Source organism: Pan paniscus, chromosome 12 (assembly GCF_029289425.2).
Source record: "Pan paniscus chromosome 12, NHGRI_mPanPan1-v2.0_pri, whole genome shotgun sequence".
NCBI lineage: Eukaryota > Metazoa > Chordata > Mammalia > Primates > Hominidae > Pan > Pan paniscus.
The window spans coordinates 70462019-70484284 of record NC_073261.2 but is presented as its reverse complement, the minus strand read 5'-3'; the positions used below and the strand labels follow the sequence as shown (position 1 = coordinate 70484284).

Genomic DNA, 22266 nt, shown 5'->3' with positions numbered 1-22266 from the left:
TATTTTCATTAGTTACTTAATCTTGCATAATTAATTTTTGTTCTGTTTGATCTTCATTAGCAGTTTCATGAATTCTTCAATTTCTTTATTATAGTTCTGAAAATTTTATTTAGTCTGTTGATCTTAAAGTTATTGGAAACCTGTGTTATCTTAAACATACTGTTAGAATCTTTTTCATGGAAAGCAATTATAGGCCAGTTGTGGTGGCTCATGCCTGTAATCTCAGCACTTTGGGAGGTATAGGTGGGTGGATCACCTGAGGTCAGGAGTTCTAGACCAGCCTGGCCAACATGGTGAAACCCTGTCTCTATGAACAATACAAACATTAGCCAGGGATGGTGGCGGGTGCCTGTAATCCCAGCTACTTGGGAGGCTGAGGCAGGAGAATCACTTGAACCTGGGAGGTGGAGGTTGCAGTGAGCCAAGATTGTGGCTCTGCAGACCACTGCAGCCTGGGTGACAGAGCGAGACTCTGTCTTAAAACAAACAAAAAAAATAAAAAAGAAAAGCAATTATAGCTGATTGCAGATGCTTTTAGAGAAAAATCAAAACAATAACTGTGGATGACAAAAACTTAGAATAGTCATGGTTAAAACTGATGAGAGTTCACAATTGGCAAGGAAACTTAGTTATTTCCATTACGTATTTTAAGATTAACAACCAGAATCATGACTGAGTTACATCAAGACTTTTATAAATTCCATATAATCTTTAGAGTATTCACATCAACAATATCAACACAAATATAACTTTTATGAAAATTTAACATAACCAAAATTATCACTAACATATTATATTTCTATGAATTTATATAATTTTCCAAATACTTTTTTCAATAATATACCCATAAATGTAACTGAAAGAGGATATAGAGTCACCTATTATTTGACAATGTTTCCTATATAATTTACCAAATAATACTAATCATTTAATATCTCTACAAGATAAGAGATGTATCCTTTGAGGCTCTCCAGGGGCTCAACTGGAAAATCCCAAAGTGAATTCTAGATCAAAAAGGCTTGATTTATAATTGTGATCCTGGGTAAGCCTGACAAAAATATTAAAAGGTCAAAAATACCCACTCAAAAGAGGATCACAGGTCATGGTGAAATAAGTCATTTATTTAAACAGTGATAACAAAAGTCTTTGAAAACAGCACAGAAAATTAGGTGTACGCAAAACCTTAACCATTTCAAAGCTCAGTTTTTCTAAGTAATAAAAAACCTAATAAAGAGGACACAGGAAATTATCCTAATGAAATATAAATTCTTTTTTTTAAGGCCAGTTACAAAAAAGGTAAAGAAAAATCCCCTGCAATGTGATTGCTTTTTCTTGTAGGAAGCTTATTTAGATAAACTGGAAGATGAACTTGATTTTTAAAAAAGAGTATTTGAATTTAATCAGACACAGGAAGAAGTATGTCCAAGGTCATAAGTGTACACTTTACTATAGAGGAATGTAAACAAGAAAACTAGTACTTTGAGCAGGGGAATATATGGTTCTTAGTAACAGCACAGGATATTTACTGGTTACATGGAAAATTCAGATACATCAACAAATGCCAGAGTCCAGAATCAAGTTATACTGGAGCAAAACATTGCTTTTCTGGGCCTTCAAGATAAGCATTTTAGTGTCAGGTGATAACAGTAGAGTTAGAAGTGGGAAAAAAGACGTTCCACCAGCTAATGAAAGGTTGAAGGAGAAAGTTATCATCCTGGGCCTTCTCAAGGGGAGAAAGAGCTGAAGGCAATGATGCATAACCTGTAAACCACGTGCTTCGAGATATAGCAAAAGTTGAACCTCTGAGATATGAATTGGAGAAGCTTATGAGGAAAATTATACCGGAATAAATGAAAGTACCATTCTAAATGAAGAGAACAGCATTCCCAGCCTGAAACTAGGAAAATTAAAAATTGAGCTCAGGAAAGAAATGTGGCAGAAATGGAAACTGTCTGCAGTTTAGAAGATGGCCATAAAAGAAACAGATTTTAGATTTTAAAATCAAAACCTCTTGCAACTTTACTATGAGCAGATCAATACTTTAAGAAAAGTTGTTGTTCTCAGGAGGCTGAGGCAGGAGAATCCCTTGAACCTGGGAGGCGTAGGTTGCAGTGAGCTGAGATCTCACCACTGCACTACAGCCTGGACGACAGAGTGAGACTCTGTCTCAAAAACAAAGTTGTTGTTGTAACACAGAGGACCACAGTTTTAGTTTCGTATTAGTGTATTTTTAATATCAAATGCAACCTTTGGAAAGACATAAATAATTCCTTTCTGATTATAGCCAATTAGATCATATACAAAATTCTTTCATAAATTCATAATCCATCCTTCATAAACTTTATTATGACCTACTGAGACCTTATGTGACATGTTTAGACTTTCTGCTTTGTCCTGTACTTCCTCTTTCATAAATAACCATTTTACTTTAGGACAAAAATTTATCACACAAGATTCTTCCTCACACAAAAGTGTTCTCTTTTTAAAAAACTTCCTTGCTAAAAATACATCTTAAACTCCATAACTTTCTTCATATCTCTCACTCTTACTTACTGGTTTCTTTATGTCTTGTTTCTGTATTTTGAAACAACCTTTAAATAACCTCTGAATTAGACAAAATTACTTCTTTCTAATAAGAACACATTTTTTAATGACTTTCTTATAACTTTTCTCATCCCATATTTTTTTGGTACACTTTGTATACAGAATTATATATATTAATTAGAATTTTAGCTCTTAGTAGTCTTGCATACTTTAAGGTCCTGAGTAATTTTGAACTCTTTGTCACATATCAGTATTTTATAGATGAGAACCATTTTATAATTACAACATAATTTTACGTTTATTAATAAATGCAAATATATTTAGTATTTCTATAAAAACCCTTATATTTATATTCAGCAATTTAAGGGTATAAAAAAAATTTTTTTAGACAGTCTTACTCTTATCGCTGAGGTTGGAGAGTAGTGACATGATCATAGCTCACTGCAGCCTCAAAGTCTTGGGTTCAAACAATCCTCTTGCCTCGGTCTCCCATGCAGATGGGACTATAGGCATGTATCACCATGCTCAGGTACTTAAATTTTTTTCTTTTTTTGTAGAGATGAAGTCTCACTATGTTGCCCAGGCTGGAGAAATTTATGTTTTAGCTTTGGTTTTCTTTGGAAATTTCATCCCAGACATTTAGTGGATATCTATTGCTTAATTCAATGTAACTTTAAAATCTCAAATTACATGAAAAGTTGATTGATAAACATTTATCTCTTTTACATTATCTAACTTATTTGTTTTTTAAAAATTTACCTAGATTACGTGTGAAAATTGAAATATTAGACAAAGCTAGTCATCATTTAAAGTTATCCCTGTTAACCATTTTTATAGCCTGTTAATATCAGATATTCACCCAACTAAGAACTTTAAAGTTAAATACATTGGTATTTTGTTGACAACTCAGAAGCTACAGTCATTTTTATTAAGCCAACAATATTAAATTAGTGTTACTTATCAAAAAATTGCACAAGCAAAGATCATTCTGTTTTAGGCTGGGCTTATAATTTTGTAAACTTTGTGTCAAATTTTGATACCTTAAAACTTCTAGCAAGGACAAATATATAAAACCGTCTGATCAGTAAACCCAGGAAAAAAAGTATGCTGACAATTCTGAAGACATTTCTATTTTGATTTTGCCAATAATTTTAAAACCAGCTTATTTATTAAAGATTTGCTTAAGTCACATTAACTAAAATGCATTTGTTAATTAGTATTATTTTATATGAGTGCTCATTTATCTAAGCCAATCTAAGTAGAGTTCCTTAGGGAATTTTTGGCCAACTATGCCCTATTTCACCATGTAGACACAACATATAATACATGTACATATGTATAAACACACATAAACATATATATATGCACATAAATATATCGGTTTCATTTTCGAATTTTAGTAATATGTACAAATTCACTGGTTTGTAAAAGATAGTTGGATCTAAATTATATTTCTGAAAAAAGAAGCTTGTTTACATGGCTAAACTTCATTTGTTCCAATAGATAATGTAATGAAAGTTATGGACTAAAATCCTGACTAAAGCAGTTACCACACCAGTTTGGTTTTAAAAGCTGGCCCCCCAACATTTTTTTAGTTTCAGATGAGTTTAGGGTTAAGTTTTCAATGTTTACATTTTAGTTGAGACTGGCTGAATTGTATAAAAAAACAACATTCTCAAGTAGCCTTGAATCTATTTTTTATTTGCTAGTCTGTTTTTCTTGACTAATCAATGCAGGTAAATAAGTATTTTAAAAGGGTTTTTTTTTCTGCCTTTTTCTTTTTGATTCCTGCATGATAGACAAAAGCAATTTTTATGCTAAACAGAGATACCTTATATTATTGCTGTGAGCTCAAGATTTTGACCTGCTTTATCCAAGAGCCTAATTTGTATAAGCGTTTATCTAGTTCTTTTTAAGACTGTCAATTCTTCAATTAACTCTTCCATCCCCCTAAAAAATTGTTAGCTAGGCAAACCTAAATTTACATTAAAAGGGATGGATCAGGTGCAGTGGCTCATTTCTGTAATCCCAGCACTTTGGCAGGCTGAGGTGGGAGGATTGCTTGAGCCCAGAAGTTCAAGACTAGCCTGGGCAACAAAGTGAGACCTTGTCTCTACCAAAAATAATAAAAAAATTAGCCAGGAACAGTGGCATGGACCTGTAGTCCCAGCTACTCAGGAGATTCAGGTAGGAGGATCCCTTTAGTCCAGGAATTAGAGGTTGCAGTGAGCTATGATCTGGTCGCTGCACTCTAGCCTGGGTGACAGAGCCATACCCTGTCTCAAAAAAAAAAAAAAAAAAAGGGGGGGGGCGATGACTCTTAGGTCTGGGTTGTTGATTACTATGGAGCTGTAATAGTTTGTAACTGGTTTGAAAGCTATTTAAGACTTGTTTCCCTCTCTCTCTTTGCTGAAATGCCATAAACAGTGAGTTTTATCTCAATACCAGCAAAAACATCAGCATATTCACAGTAGGCAGAAAAAAAGTAGAGTAGACAAGAACTCAGAAGGCTGTACATGTTAACTCTGTAGCTGCAGGGTTTTAAAACCATAATTTGAACATTAATCATCTGAGTTCTCAATTTCTCTCAATGTAATTTGTCCATCAGTTTAAAAATGTGTATGAGAATGAGCAATATATGTAGCCAGCTAGAGTTCCAGAAAACTTGGCATGCCTTAATATTTAGGAATACCATTCTATTTCTTACTAATCTCTCAAGAGCAAATAAAATCCTGTATATTCTGTTAGAGAATGTCAGGAGTTTGGACCAAGATGATGGCAACCAACCTAGTTGCTTTTATTTAGCCATCCTGCATCTACCATTTAGAATGTTTATTTTGCTCTAAGAAGATTTTCAGAAACAGGCAAGGGAAAAGAGACAAATCATTTACAGATGCACGTAACCAAACCAAAGGAAACTAAGATAAGAGTGTTCACAAAAATTTTAACCTAGGTATGTGAATAAAACAAAATATTAAATTAGGCAGACAGGAAGAACCAAGAGTAAATTCAGCAGAAAAGACATGCCTTACAGACAGGGTGTAAATTCTGTAGAAACCAGAGTACTCAAACCAGAAAGACGCTTGTCTTTATACCAGAAAAGACTTGCCAGAAAATACAAAATGTCTTTTATCATCCCAGGATGGATGTAAAGTCATTTATTAAAGCAGCCTTATTCAAATGAGATCCCAAATGAAGTTAAGATCTTCTACCAGAAAGAGGGAGGATTTGCCTAAGAGAAGACCATCAGGGCAGAAAAAGTGAGCCATGGAAGCAGAGAGCTCAAAGGGCTCATGTGAGTACTCCATACACATTTCAAGAATCATCTATTCCTTCTAGTAGTAATTTTCCTCCAGGTCCCATTTCTGACACCATTTATATGTCAATCTAAATAAAGAACAGAGAGGGGCTCTCCAAAAGAAAATGATATTTATTTGGGAATAGGGTATCGCAATGGAAACACACATGCCATAATAAACTATGTGCGTATTCAGGAAGTAAAGGAAGACAAATACTTTTAAAAGAAAAATGAGGAGGATTACATAAATGTTTTGAGATAAGCATCCTTGGCTATGAGGATCAATAACAAGGGTGACACCAATGCAAACTGCACAAGCACTTGCTGGGCAAATGACCTTGAAGTTTTTTTTTTTGTGCAAGTTTGCAGTTTTCACAGTCTTTTGTGATAGTTTTTATTAGGCACTTATGAATGAGATCTCTCTTCATGAACTTCCTTGGCTGTATTTGTGAGGTTTATTATTATTTTTTTTAACATAAGTGATTCTATCTTGATTCTGACAACTTTCACATCAAAATTTTTTAAAAAGAAACTCAGAAAACATCAATGATCACAAAGAGTTAGCCATTGATCATTAAAGACATGATTAAGACTGCAGGTTATGGAGTCAAACTGACCTGGATTCAAACCTGGCTCCACCCATATCTAGTTTTGTGACTTAGGCAGTCTTTTATTTCTTTGAGACCAAGTATCTTTATCTTTAAAATGGGAAGGAAGTGCTCATGTAATAAAATGAGATAGTATCTGTAAAGCACAGAAAGCCTTTAGCACAGTGTGAGGCCACTACATAATAGGTGCTCAATAAATGTTTGCTATTATCATTACTATTTAAATATCTAGGCATTAGAAATGCCTTTCTTGGAAAATGCCTACTCAGATATTTGGACACTAAGCCATTTCTGTATGAAGTTTGAAGGCAAGAAAAAGTGGGCCTTAGATATTTAAGTTAGGCACTAGCCTAAATCTCATCCTAGGAAATTAATGTGAACTGCCCAGCACCTGAATCCTTGCTCCTGAACCTCACTTAACACTTCTGAATTCAATATGCTCCCACAGCTTTTGCCTGTTGGATCTGCTTGTTTGGTGTCTGGTACTTCTTGACTGTTCTATTGTAGCCAATCTCTGTCCTTTCTCCTTGATTCTCCTTAACCATGAGTTTGGCATTTTTACCCCACCTCATCTACCCAAGTGTATCAGTCCGTTCTTGCACTGCTGTGTAGAAATACCTGAGACTGGGTAATGCATAAAGAAAAGAGGTTCAATTGGCTCATGGTTACACAGGCTGTATGGCTTCTGGGGAGGCCTTAGGAAACTTTCAATCATGGTAGAATGCGAAGGGGAAGCAGGCACGTCCTACATGGCTGGAGCAGGATGGGGAAGACAGAAAGTGGGGAGGTGCCACACACTTTTAAACAACCAGATATTGCAATAACTCACTCTGATGACAACACCAAGGGGGATGGTGTTAACCAAGAGAAACTGCCCCCATGATCCAATCACCTCCCACCAGGCCCACCTCCAACATTGGGAATTACAATTCAACATGAGATTTGGGTGGGGACAGAGATCCAAAACGTATCACAAAGACTGACCCTCCGGCCTGAGTTCTGTTTTTTACTTTGCCCTCCCTGCCAGGTCAGAACTGATGGATCTGTCCATGGAATCCATGCATGACACTATGATGTTAAAGTCCTCAGTTAATGAGACTGGTGGATTCCATACTACAACAGTATTGAACAAGCACTCATATGGAAGATTCTGGTATGGAAGATTTGGGACTGAACCTCCAATTTAGTTTAATGCCCATTTTGCCTGGGAAGCATGCATATGACCCGGCTGTGATTTCCTGTCATATTTTCAATCTCCTATGGCTTCCTTGAATTTCTTTGAATTTTTAAAAAGAACTTTTAAATCTGATCTGAAATTTATTGCAAAATAGTTTCTGACATAGGAAAGTACAGAGAGGGGAATATACTGTTCCTTTAAACCTACCTCAGAAATATAATCCTACCTCAGTACCTTTAATGGCAAAAACTGCAATTACTTTGCACCAACCTAATAACTACAGTTAACATTTGGTTATGCACTCTTCTTTTTTTAAAAATTAAATTATTATTTTTAATTAACACATAACATTTGTACATATTTATGGGGTACAGAGTGATATTTTGATGTATGTGTACAATGTGTAATGATTAAATCAAGCTAATTAGCATATATATATCACCTCAAACATTTATCATTTCTTTGTGTTGGGAACATTCAAAATCCTCTCTTCTAGCTATCTTCTTTACATATATATATTTATGTAAGTGAGATAGCACTTCCTGCTATTTTCCACTTAACACTGTATTGTAAACATTCCCCACTCTAAAAATTCTCTTTATAAATATGATTTTAATCACTGCACAATATTCTACATACAGGTGTACCGTAATTTTAACTTAGCCATTTCTCGTTATGTACATTTAAACTGTTTTTGTTTATTTGGTCATTAGAAACAACACCAAGGAAATGATATTTGTGCCTACTTTTTTCTTATAAATTAAAAACCCAGTTCTAATTACCCCTCTCCTCCCCACTTTTTAAGAATAAAATATTAGTTGTCTTTGTTCCTGCCGTCCTTAGACATGAAGTAAACAACTAGGCTAAGATAGCAGACAACTAAATATCTACTAAATAAATAAATAGTATTGGAAAGGTGATTTGCCCCCATTAAAAATGAATATATGCAAGTGTGGAACTCTAGTTACTTTTGTAAAGAAAAGAGCTATAGGGATAAGGAGAAATAAGTGAAAGTAAACAAATCCGAAAGGTAGAAAACTGTTCTCTGTCCCCATGGAACACTTCCATGACCGGAATAAAGAATATGCTCATTTTCTAGCTTGCCCATTGAGGCAGAGACTGCTAACTAGTGACCAAACCTGTTTGCTCTTCTTCCTGGAGAGATAGCCAGACTCTGTTTCCCAGCCTTCCTTGCGGCCAAAGGAAGAAGAGCAGAGTGATGTAAGCACCTTCCACACCTTCCCCCTAACAAGTTCTCAGATTCTATCCTTCATGCTTTTTCCCACCCACCTCCTGATGTGGGATGAGCACAGTGACCTTGGAAGTCAGCTGTTGAAGGTGATAGAGCTCCAACATGGGAGAAGCTCAGATAGATCCATGAATCTCTACTTGGAAACAATTGCCTGCCTATCAGATTATGGGAGCCAGAAACCTATACTCATTCTCAACATGTTCCTCTGCCTCACTTTCTGCTTCCAATCCATTGTTAAGTCCTAGTTTTCCTCTCCTATATACAGTATAATCTGTTCACTTCTCATGCTCTCTAGCAACACTCCTGCCCAAGTTAACATGTCATCTTTCCCCTGGCTGCTGCAATAGCTTTCTAACCTGCATCCATCTGAGCCCACTTCCAACCTATCTCCAGGCTAAACGGAATTTTTCCAAAGTGTGAATCTGATTGTTACTTACCTGCTTAAAATATTTAAATACCTTCCCATTGATATAAGAGTAAAGACACAACTTCTTTACTCTAAAGTTGTGTCTTTACTCTTTACTTTGCTCTTTACTACTTCTTTACTTTAAAGTTGTGTTTTTACTCTTTATAGATTATACTGTAGCCAGCCTTATCTGTGGCTCCAGCTACACTGGTATTTTGGTTGATTGGACTGGGTCCCAGAAAATGTTCCCTCCCTCCAAAGGATGTTTGCATGAGCAGATCCCTTTCTGAATGTTTTTCCCTACCTATTTTATGTAGTTAACTCCTACTCATCTTTAAGATCTCAGTTCAAGAGACACTTTCCAGGGAGGCTTGAGTAGGTCATTTGAGTTTCTCCTTATAGGCTCCTATAGCACCATGTTCCTTTTTTTGTAGCACGTGTCACAGTTGCAATGTGCAAAGTATATTAACATGTAATTTCTAAAATTACATTCATCTGTAAGATTATTTGATTACTTTGTCTCTCCAATAAACTGTATATTCCTTAAAAGTAGATATGGTGTTTAAACAGCCATTGTGTCCATGTTTATGAAGAGGAGTAAGGAAAGAGAGAAAAAAGGTTAGGTAAATAAACTGATGGATGGAGTGAGATTTTTCACCACATGATTCATTATTAGGAGTCAGGATCTTGGTTGAGTGTTTGGAACAACGAGGTTTACGAGGTTTCTTGACATGTTGCTTGTTGTGTTTTGCTTCCTTGCCTTTGTGCATAAATTCCTTTCTGCTGAAACACCCTTTCCTTACTTGAAGAAATCCTATTCTACCTTTAAGATCAGCACAGGGTGCTTTCACTGACCTGCTCTGATCAGGGTTAACTGCCCTCAGCTATGCTCCCCTAAGAACATATTCAGTCTCTGGAGAAAGACGGATCTTGTTTCCAGTCTTGGTTCTGCCCCTGCTTGATATTTGGGCCTAAACAAATCACTGAATCTGTTTCTTCACCAGTAAAATGAAACTAATAATTCCTTCTTCACAGGGTGAATGTGAGGAGTCAGATAAGGGGTTGAAAGCAGCTTATGAATAATAGATGGTCGAGAAATAGTGACTTTAAAAAAAATGGAACCCAAAACATTGTTTATTTTCCCCACCATATTGTAAGTTTTTTGAGGTCAGAGACCATGCCATTTTTATCTTTGCTTCCTTAGTACTTAACATAGTGCCTGGCACAGGGCAGATGCCCAGTAAAATGTTTATTGAAGTGAATGATACTAGAATTATAAGGCAAGATCCAGGAGCTGGGGTATGATCAGGGGTTTAGACAGTCACAGATTGACCTCTTTGAGGTCTTTGCCTTTTTATTAATGGCTGGTCAATAGATCTTAAAGGGAAGTCAAGGCAGATAATCACTGCTAAGAGACAAGCAGGGGAAATAGAATGTTGAAGCACCATGAGAAAAACTCATCTGTGGAGACCAAGGGTTGAAATATATTTTTCAACTCTTAAGCTTGAGCCAGACATCGGTAACTCTTTAATCTACAATTGCTATTAACAAGAGTAAATGTTGCTATTGGCAGTGGGGAAAGTTTGAAATAAAGGGCCACTTCCTGTACCTACAATATGTACCTTTTTTCTGCCTAGTCAAATATTGCAAGGCCCAGAATATGTGTCCTTTCCAATTTGCACAAAAGCACTATTTAAGCTAGTGGCAGAACTGCTTTGTGCTCTTATTCCAGGGATGTATCCAGGTTTTGAATGAAGCTTATATGTATTTGAAGGCTCACTTTAAAGAAAAAAAATATAAAATTGTAAGTACAAAATTAGACACAAAAGTAAATTTTTATTTAGAATGATGTAAGAAATTACAATAAATTATACATTTTAAAAGCTGATAAATACAGCAAAAATCTCAAAGTCTGGGAAAATAACATTTTTTGTTAATTAACTGCCTAACACTCCTTTGTAATACATTTTTCCTACTTTTTTAATGCATATTCTGGTTGCCAGTAAATGCAATTTTGTATTATTTTCTGTAGAAAGAACAGTAAAATAAACCAGGTTTTCCTCTAGCCTGGTTAAGTTTTTTTTAAATTGGTAGTTTATAAAAGTTTCTTTGATTTCACAATTCATTATTACAATATCATGCAAATTTTTGATATTGCTCTCAGATTTGGGAACCTCTATCAGATTTCTGTCATATCAGATCTATACGAGTTCAGATCACTCCAAGTGTTCTTGTGCAGGGACTACTCTTAAATATCCTTTGAAATGGTCACACTCATTAGCCAGTGAGTTCTGATGTCCTGTTGTGGTGTATAATTACCAGTTTTCTGTTACCTTCACTGATATTAGTGTTCTAGATCAAAGTAGCAGGACATTTATGTTCTTCCCCAGTGTGTTCATATGATTCATAGTCCTCTCCATTAATTTATTAATCAACTCAAGAGTCTATTTATTACTTCTATTTGAAATTTATTTCTTCTTCTCAAAAATGATCACTTTTGGTATTATCTGAACATCTTTTTGGTTACAACTCACTTTTTATTATCAGAATAATTTCTGGTGAGTTCCTAGAGAAATATATGAAAATATTTTCATGGTATGGTGCATTTATAGTTGTATATGCTGCATAATTAGGTATATTCATGAGTAGGCATTGATTAAAACCACATCCTCTGCTTATTATTTTACATGTCTGGTGAATGGAAGGATTTTCCATAGATTAATTTATAGCTCTGCATATTTCAAAACTTGTTTTTCCTCTGCTATTTACATCCATTGTTGGATGCTGTAGAATGTTATAGTGTGATGGGACTCCTGGCCCTGAACTTTTGGGCATGCTGTCAGCTATGGTCAACACAGAGGGTGGTGGGAATATTTCTAGAGGCTATTCCTACCCCAGACAGGAGCTCAAATTAACCATACATAGAAATGAATGTTAACTATATAAATATATCCTACTAAATCCAAACTAAATACACTCTCCTAACTCCACTTTCCCAGGCTGGATCTGAAACATACTTTTGACACACTTCAGAGCCACGTGACATGTGAAGTGTGTTGGGGGGAGCCCAAGATGAAAGAGTAATTCTAACCAATACAGCTAAAATGTATTATACAAATTTTACAAAAATATATAACTATGTGAACATAGGGTCCCTTTCAGGACCTTGGAAGGGGCTGGTGCAAGGGAGGAGCCTTGAAGCTTTAGCTTCATTAGCTTCCCTGAACATTCACTTTTGAAGGGCTACTCATTCTATTTAGTACTCTGCATTTGGACTTGTGATGAGCTCTAGAATCAGATAGGCTCATGGTATTAACTATACAGTACCACTTTGCATAGTATTATATGTGTCCTTGAATCTAATTCAGTGTCATTGGCTGAACCATGTCCATTAGCCTTGGACATGGTTAGTGCCTGAGCAGAAGAAGAGAATGAGAGAGGAAAAGGAAGAAAAGATGGGAGAATGAACAGACAAAGGTCAAGGAAGAGATTTATGTGATATGAAGCCATCAAGCCAGTAAGTAACAGAAGCTCCATTTGTCAGAATCATCTAGCATTGCACTGGCATCAGTCAGCAAATGTTGATGTCTGCCGCAGATCTCCTTAGCCATATGAGTTTACTGCATGGTGCAGTAGCAGTTTCTAGTTTGCCAACAGCATCCTCTATCAAACCCCTATCTTTCTTACCCTCTGCCTGAGGGCTTTCTCCAGTATGAGGAAGCACACCCTCCTGCAGGCAGTGTGTATGGGCAACACTTACCACAGGGACGGGAGTTGGTACATAAATGCTGCAGCCCATGTGGCCTCTAGTGGAATGTTTCTCAGGTGAGTTCCGTATGATTTATCAGAGGAATTGAGCTACAGTTGCTCACAGAGGTGATCCACTCATTTACTCACGAATTCATTGGCATCTCTTTCTGGCTCACTTTCCCCACTCACTCAAGTTTGCTTCCCAAGAGAACCTCTCAACCTACCAGAACTCAGTTTTTATGTCCGAATCTGCATCTGGGGCAACACAAACCAAGACACCTTGTTTAAGCCATTTGCAAGTAATTTACCACTTAAAGAAACATAATGTAAATATTAAAATACAAAAACATAAAATGGGGTTTTTAAAGGAAATAAACAATTTGGAGATACTCAACTCAACAAAATCATTTGTTTGTGTTATATGCATCTGTTTAAATATCATGCTGAGATTTTGCAGAAACTACTTTAGTTTCTATGGGAAGATAAAAAAGAACTGAATTATTGCATTCAGGTCTTTAAAATTCTCTTGCATTTATATTCCAACTCTGGCTTATTAAAGGGGTCTGTGCTCCGTTAACATACACATGCGCTTACTATATAAACAGCTTAACTAGACATCTGCATTGACTGCATATAAGAGGCAGTTAACTTTTTGCCTTGTTTCTGTTCAACGATCTTGATATTTTAGTCTGCTGGCCAGATGAAACAAGATTGGTTTTTGGGTACCAGATGTGTCACAATTTGGGTTTGAATTTTGCAGGTGCTCCCCCCAGCTGGGAAGATGGAAGTTTGCCATCTTTTAGAGATGATGATTTGGGATAGAAATATAACTGTGTTAAAAATAATTCAACATATTAATAGAGGGCCTTGTCCCTTGTGGGCTTCTTATGCATAACATATGAGCAGACCAGCAGCTGTTCTATATTTTAAAAGGAGCGTTAGAAAGTTAGAAGCATACATAACTATTCAAAACACAAGCAACTGCTTGAAGTCATGGAAACAAGATTCAACAATAAACTTTTATTTGTGAAGCTTCCCCAAAAATAATAATCCCACTGGGCTGTGTTCAGGTGGCCTTAGGGTACTGAACAATCTTTCCATTTCCATCACTTGAATTCACTAAAGCATCTCCCTTGTAAATGAAGAGTGGTAGAAATTAGTACATGTACTAGATATGGGGATTGGTTTCTAGCTGATTTCTACTCTTCAATACTTATATTTTAAAATTATAATTTAAAAAATACCTATGTATTTTTGCCATTTTCACATGTGCAAGAACCTAAAACCCCATTGAGGACTGAGTTCTTAATAGTGTCATATCTTGTCTTACTCTAGGCCTCTAAAACAGAAGCTGTTAGGTGATGATGTTCCTTGTACATATTTGCACCTTCGAAAATCACCTAATGAATGTTAACCAGTGTCAAGGAACGGCAATGTTCTTTACCCTTGGCTTTATAATAATCCTTACAGCAGGAAGGACGCTGTATGCTTTTTTGTCCAGCTCTTGGACCAGGGGAGTGTTAGACTCATTCTATCTTCACCACTGTGTTAGGCTGCCCTTGCATTGCTATAAATAAATACCTGAACTGGGTAATTTATAAAGAAAAGAGGATTAATTGGTTCATGATTCTGCAGGCTATACGGGTAATGTGATACCACCGTCTGCTTCTGGTGAAGACCTCCAGAAGCTTACAATCATGGTGGAAAGCGAAGCAGGGAAGTAGGTATATCACATGGCCAGAACAGGAGCAAGGGAAAGGAGGAGGAGCCAGACTTCTTTAAATAACCAGCTCTCATGTGAATGTGTTCCTGCAGGGAGGGCACCAAGCCAGTCATGAGGGACCCACCCCATGACCCAAACACTTTCCACCAGGCCCCACCTCCAACATTGGAGGTCACATTGCAACATGAGATTTGGAGGGGAGAAACATCCAAACCATATCAATCACTATTGCTCTCAAAGCTCCCCATTATTGGTAGAGATCCATCTGGATCTCTACTAATGGCCTCTTTTCTTCTGGAAACTGCTGTCCTCTCAACTATAGTGAGGTCTACATGACTGGTGTTTGCATTTCAGTTTCCAGAATTCAGGAGTATTTTGGGTAACACAATTACTTCTGCCTGTCTGGAGTTAAAGAGAACAATAAACTACAGTCCAAGAAGGTTATAAGAATCAGGTTGGTGGTATCTATGTTATTTCAATCCGATTGCATGTGAAAGCAGCGATGAAAAAGTCATGCAGCCAGAAAGGCTGGCCCATGATGTGGAGTGGACACTGTTCAAGAAGGGGTTTAAAAGGAAAGAGATTGCTTGTTGGTGTTGAAATTTGGAGTATGGCCAATGAAAAGAGCCCTAATCTAAGTCATAAGAACTGCATTCTAGGCATAGCACTCTTGCTCAACAAACTGCGATGTTGTGCAAGTCTTAAAAATAAGAGATTTTTTACAGGATGGTATCTAAGTTCTAGAATCCTATTATTATTAAAAATAAGGGTATGAAATAGGAGATATTTTATATTTGGAGGAGATGGAGATTGCCAGTTGTTAAAGAAACTACTTAAGAGGGAAATTTGGCAGCTGAAGTTAAATTATTCTCTTTTAGAGAGCTTAACAACCAAGAGGTCTTTCCTAACCACTGTAAAAAAATAACTGTGTCCAGTCAGAGAGCATGGAAGTCTCAGAGCCCAGGCCACAGGTATTACAACAGTGAAGTGTTGGAAACATCTACGTCAGTCCTCATTACTGAGGCTCACTGAGTAAAAACATAGGCATTTCCCTGAAAGCATGTTTGGAAGTGTGGGAACTCATGACTGGCCATTTTTTCCACTGGTGAAATAAGGTAAAATGACTTCCAGTTTAACATGAGTAATCAGATTGCAATTAGTTTCAGTGGAAAGGAACAAAAACATGCATAAGAGTGAATACTAAAAGTAATTGTTGTTTGAATTGCAATTTAAAAAACATAGTTAAATTGGATTATTTCTTATGTGCTCAGCGTTAATAATGAGACCATAAAGTAAAGATATGTTTTTTTTGGTGGGCACTATTCATTTTTTTCTTCCACCAATGATAATGCTTTCTAATAGTCACTGCGTACAAAGAAGACTCAGATGCTTTCAAAGATTTGGCAAATAGAGCTAACTCTTCTTTCAATGGTGCATTCCTGGGAGATATATAGATATAGATATAGATAAATTTTTTTCCTGAGACAGGGTCTTGCTCTGTTGCCCAGGCTGGAGCGCAGTGGTGTACTCACAGCTCACTGCAACCTCTACCTCCTGGGTTCAAATAATCCACCCACCTCAGCCTCCCAAGTAGCTAGGACTACAGGAACATGCCACCACACCTCAGTAATATTTGTATGTTTTTGTAGAGATGGGGTTTCGCTATGTTGTCCATGCTGGTCTTGAACTCCTGGCTCAAGTGATCCACCTGCATTGGCCTCCCAAAGTGATAGGATTACAGGTGGGAGCCACCACACCTGGTTTTCAAAGCTGGAGGAACACCTTGTTTCAATATCCCACTTTTATAGATGAAACCAAGCAAGATACTGAGAAGCTAAGTGACTTCCCCAAGATCTCTTGGCTGGTTATTTTAGAATCAAGACTAAATAGACTCTTGGTTCTTCTATACCATCACACTATTAGACATTGGAAGGAATTACTTTAGAATTTTCTCAATAAATGCTGAGACAATTATGATAATAAATGACTGTGACAATAAATTATTTCCATAATTTTCATCTATGGGAGCAGGCTTAAATCAGTGATTTTCATGGAGGGAAGGAAAGAATCGTGTGTAGTTTGAAAACAGCAGAATTTTGTCCTACTGCTTTGATTTGTTTTTAGACATGATATTTATTTTCAATTTCAAATTAAGAGAGCATGAGATATTTACGTTTATTGAGGATGATTGCACCTATAAAGGAACTCATGTATTAGCTTCTCAAAGCTTTTTCCAGGTTTTTGCTTCCATGAATTAAAACAATTTTTTTAAACTTGCTATTCTTTTTAGTCAAAGGCCAAACTAAAAATGGGTGAATTTAGGCTGTGAAACTAGTGGATGAATAGTCTAGGAAACAGTTTCTTTTTGACACCCAAGATTGAAAAACAATAATCACAGGTATAAACAGCTTATCAGCTGATGTTCATTAACTGATGAATAAACAAAGTGCGATAGATCTATGCAATGGAATATTATTCAGTTGGAAAAAGAAATGAAGTACTGACACATGCTATAACATGGCTAAACCTTGAAAACATGCTGAGTGAAAGAAGCCAGACACAAAAGGCCACATATTATTGTATGATCTTATTTATATACAACGTCCGGAATAGGCAAATCCATAGAAAGTAGATTAATGTTGACTCCCAGAGGGGCTTATGGGAAGGGGAAATGGGAGTGACTGTTAACAGGTATGGGGTTTATTTTTGAGTGATGAAATGTTATGGAACTAGATCAGTGGTCCCCAGCCTTTTTGGCACCAGGTTTGGTGGAAGACAATTTTTCCATGGGTGGGGATAGTGGGGGATGAGGGTGGGGAGGGGTGAGGGGATGGTTTGGGGATGAAACTGTTCTACCTCAGACCTCAGATTACCAGGCATTACATTCTCATAAGGAGCACACAACCTAGATCCCTTGCATGCACAATAGGGTTCATGCTTCTATGAGAATCTAATGCTGGGATGATCTGCCAGAAGGCAGAGCTCAGGTGGTAATGCTCGTCCACCACTCACCTCCTGCTGTGCAGCCCAGTTCCTAACAGGCCATGGACAGGTACCAGTCTGCAGCCCAGTTGTTGGGGGAGTGGTTGGGGGCCCCTGAACTAGATAGTGACGATATTTGCTCAACACTCTGAGTGTACTCCATGCCACTGAACTGTACACTTTAAAATGTCTAAAATGGTGAATTTTATCACAACAGAACAAAGAAATTGCCTCAGTGAAACTTCAGTATCAACCCTCTTCCTTGTGTCTGTAATTTGTGGGTAGGACTAGGCTTTGGGATAAAAGGGCAAACATCTTGTCTGCAGTTAATGGCTTCTGCAGGCCCAGAATAAATATATATATATATATATTTGGAGGTAGAAAATTGAGGGCCAGGGCTTAGCATAAACATTTCAGAGATTGCTGTTTCTTCTACAATTCCCTGGGGAGCCATAGACAAGACCGGTTTTCTTGTTTAAGAGGGAAAAATGTGTTGGAAGAAGGTCTTAGGCTTTTTTTCTTTAACTGTTGCTATTCCCAACTCTCACTTGAGAGCTGTTTTTGTATGTAGGAAAATCACTAGATTGATTAAAAATGGAAACATTTAGATCAAGCTGTAATTTATCTTGACTGTAAGCAATCATGTAGACAGGGTAAGAGGAATGAACTCAACAGTCTTGCTGTGTTGTGGCTGGTGGTTGACTCTGCTTCTGTGCTGTCCCTTGGTCAGATCTGTTCTCTCTCCACTCTTTCTGTGCCCCTTTAACCTTTAAGAGCCCATCCCCTACTCTCACAGAAGGAGTTTGTGTTTTGTTCCTTGGGCTTTTGCTGAACTTTCTTTTTGGCAATTTCTGCACATGAGTCAACTCTTTGAGAGGTATTTGTTTTAGCAGCAAGATTACCTGGTGACAGAGGTTATGCATATATGCTGTGAAACTAGACTTAAGAAAAAGTTGGCTGTTTTGTGGCATGATTTTAACTGTATTTTTGCTTCCTCATCTCCCAGTTTATTTATTAAAAAAAAAACCTAATGGTAGTTCTTGCGCTGGCACCTATAACTGATGTTTATCCCAGATATAAAAATTATATTGGGGGCTACTGACTACACTGAAAAACCTCCAAAGATAGAGTGATCTTCTAAAGGAATATTTATTTTTATTTAAAAATATGATACATCAAAGTAAAGCAGTGACATTTTAAACAAGGAGGCGTATAAAATATTCCATAGAATTGGGTAGGAGGGTAATTTGCTTAAGTTCACTGTCACTCTGGATGCCAGGAATAAAAACCATCATCATTTTCTTCCTCTGTGAGCATCAAGTACGAAGATGAGAAATTTTAGTTATAAATTAGTGAAGTGTTAGGATTTAAATTTTACTTAGAAATTAAAACTTCTCCAGTGAAATACCTTTTATCCATTTTGTTCTGCATCCTGTGGAAGTCCTGAATTCAGGGATGTTATTATATTTTCCGAGTTTGCTTCTTCAGGTCAGTTCCAATGTGGTTTAGAAGGAATTTATTTTCTCATATCCTCCCCATAGATTTCTCAATAGTATAATTTTCTAGGGGATATCTGGTTCATTTTGGGAATTCTGGAAAATTTTGCTTACTGTTTTTTACAAAATATTCACAATCTAAAATTTCTGACAAAATTAAAAATACCCTACAGAAACCAGCATATTGTACAGCAATGATTTATTACTATATAATAAACAACCACCTTTAGGCTGGATATGAAAATAAAAACCAACACAAATATGGCAGATCCCCATTTTCTAAAGAAATATATCTTTATTGACCTTTTCCATTTTCTTACAAAGCAGTTAAAAACTCATTCTTACCCTTGCATGCTATTCAATGGTTATGATGGCTGCCTCCTTATGAGACTGTTAGTGGAGCTCTAGTAAGTTTCCTTAAGCACCACAGAAGATCATCATTGCTTGGTCCCACTTTTATAGGAAAGAATCCAAGTTTCACCAGATAGTGTATACTTAGCTCTCTTGAAGAAGACCAGTTTAGTGGATTAATGTCTAATTTACATATAGTAATAAAGACAAACTTTGAATCTTTACATATTAAATGCCCACTTTATACCATGGTGTAATTGTTTGAATTATGGGTGAGTGTACAGTATAGAGATGTAGATGCACTAGATATATCTATAAATAAAATAGTGCTTTAAGGTAACAATATTCTTTGGCTGACTTAAATGCCTGTGGTTGACTCTTAGAAAAGACTAAAATGAAAATGGCCCCACTATTATTGTCAATCTTAACACAGAGCTTGTGCGGAAGGTCCCTATACTGCTGACTGTCAGCATCTCCAGGTCCACGATATGTTCTCTTGGTCCTGATAATGACTTCACGAGCACAAGCATTGCACTTACAGGACTTGTTTGCTAAAATAAAAGAAAATAGAGAAAGGAAGAGAATAATTTTCTTGGATTGGAGTTTCTATGCTTTGTTAGTATGCCTCCTATAAGAATTAGGGGGAGAATTTTGAAGGTGGTATAAAAGAGCCACTACTTGGTCCCTTCTTGGTTTCAACTCTTCTTGGCTCTTATCCCTTGTCTAATACAGTCATTAGCTCCAAGTTTCAAGGACTTGCTTTTTTTTTTTTTTTTAAATAGTTCTTTGTTTTTGATTCCTCCCTCTCTGTTAACATTTTTCTTCACTTTTATTGAGTAGTTGTGGACTTTACAGAGACTAGAGCTTAAGTGAGAATCTGATAATTTCTAAACTTGTAAACAAAGCTGTCACTTTTCATTTTCTCAACATTGTGCATCTGTTTACATTCTAGTAAGTAAAGAGAAATGGAAACAGTTTTTCAACAGAATATGGTAAATGCTAAGATATATGAGGTTATGCAGGGTACGTATGAAGATACATAAAGGTGTATGTATAAAGGGAAGAAAAGGAAGAGCCCTGAAGCACTGAGGGAAAGCTTTTGAATGCCTGATGAGAGTCACCAGGCATAAATGAAAGTTTTGTAAAGTAATATGTTCAGAAGAACTGGGTGCAGTTTCATTTTGATGAATAATGTGATGGGCTCTTGTGAGTGGAGGGAGATGAGGTTGGAGAGGCAGGTAAGTGGACGTGTGAGTTTGAATGCCAAGGGATAGAGTCATGGATTAGGATTTAGCAGTCACCTCAATGGGTGGACATTAAACCAAGGGAGAGAATGCTTTGGTTAGGGCTACTTGTTATATACTCATGAGCAGCTTGCAACCCTCTGCTGCAGCAGTCAGCATCTTTCTGATCACTTGTTCAATGTCTTGACTACAAGCTCCACGGGGGCAGGAACTGGCTTGGCTTTATTCATTGTCGTGTCTCCAGGATCTTCCACGGTGCATACCTCTTGTAAACAATAGTTGTAGGTAATAATAACACCTTGAAGGTGTTGATTGAATTAATTTATTCATTTAAATTTTATTTTAGCATCTGGTATGTGCCAGGTACCATTCTATGTGCTGAGGATAGAATAGTGAACTGACAGGTGTAGTCTCTGCTCTCATTATGCTCATATTCTAGTGGATGACATAGTTCAGTGAATACTAGACTAGGTAGTGATAGGGCTATGAAGAATAATAGTAAGGCTCAGTAAGGGAGCAGAGACACTGGGGCAGTGTGGGGGATGTTGGATATTCAACCTTCAATTTCATGTACTTTCTTTACAATACGTTCTCTTTTCCAGGGAAGATGGTTTTCTCAGTATTTTCTCAAAAGGAATATAAATAAAATTTTATATTCCACATATCCTTTCAAGAATCAGGCTGACTCATGACTATCAAGAAACCTTCTTTGACAGCCCACATTGATTTTTTGATGTATCTGGACCATGGAATTAAGCACAAAATTGCCCCACTTCTATTTTCATAGATGTTAACTTTTTCTACACAATAATATTTAAAGCTCCTTGAAATCAGAAAATGTGCATTACATGTCCTTTTAATTCCTCATGACACCTAGCATAGAGCTGAGCATGTAGTAGGTGCTTAATTAACCTAATTAATTAACCTAACTAACCTGCTGTTGATTTTCATGTGTTTCAATGCCCTCTGCACAAGTAGAATTTTAGTGGAGAAACTCTGTAGGATTTGATCCAAGTACTTTTTGAATTATGTGATAAGAAATAGTCTTGAAATGTCTATTTTTATTATTTTAAATAATTTTCTTTCAAATAATTTAACATTAACTCTGGAACTATCAAAATTGGCAATGTTTTCTATCAGTCATGAGAATAAGGATTTCACTGGAGAAAAACACTGTATTTTGATTTGAAAATATGAAGTCGGTAAATGCACTGATATGAATAATAAATAACTGTAAAAGTGCCATGTTTAATTGCAAAGAAAAAACATGTTGGAACTTTGTTTCACTCTTTGATTATTCTGCTAGAAAATTTTATTTTCTTACATTATGGCTAAAAGTTCAAAATAGAAAATTATTTTTAAAGATTTTGTTATTTAAAAATAATGTTATTTGTTTAGGCTAGAATTAGTTAATTGGTAGTATCTGAATTGTGTA

At 36.5% G+C, this 22266-nt stretch overlaps 1 protein-coding gene across 3 annotated transcripts in view; it reads right to left on the bottom strand.

The window, feature by feature from the left end:
• Positions 1–19511: 19511 nt before the first annotated feature.
• The window catches only part of EFEMP1 (EGF containing fibulin extracellular matrix protein 1), a 57768-nt gene continuing 55013 nt past the window's right edge, over positions 19512–22266 (bottom strand). For all 3 annotated transcript variants that reach the window (XM_055107914.2, XM_003830849.5, XM_003830848.5), the window contains one exon: positions 19512–20138. In XM_055107914.2, the coding sequence (XP_054963889.1) occupies positions 19977–20138 (162 nt within the window). In that variant the 3' untranslated portion in view covers positions 19512–19976. The remainder of the gene's footprint in view (positions 20139–22266) is intronic.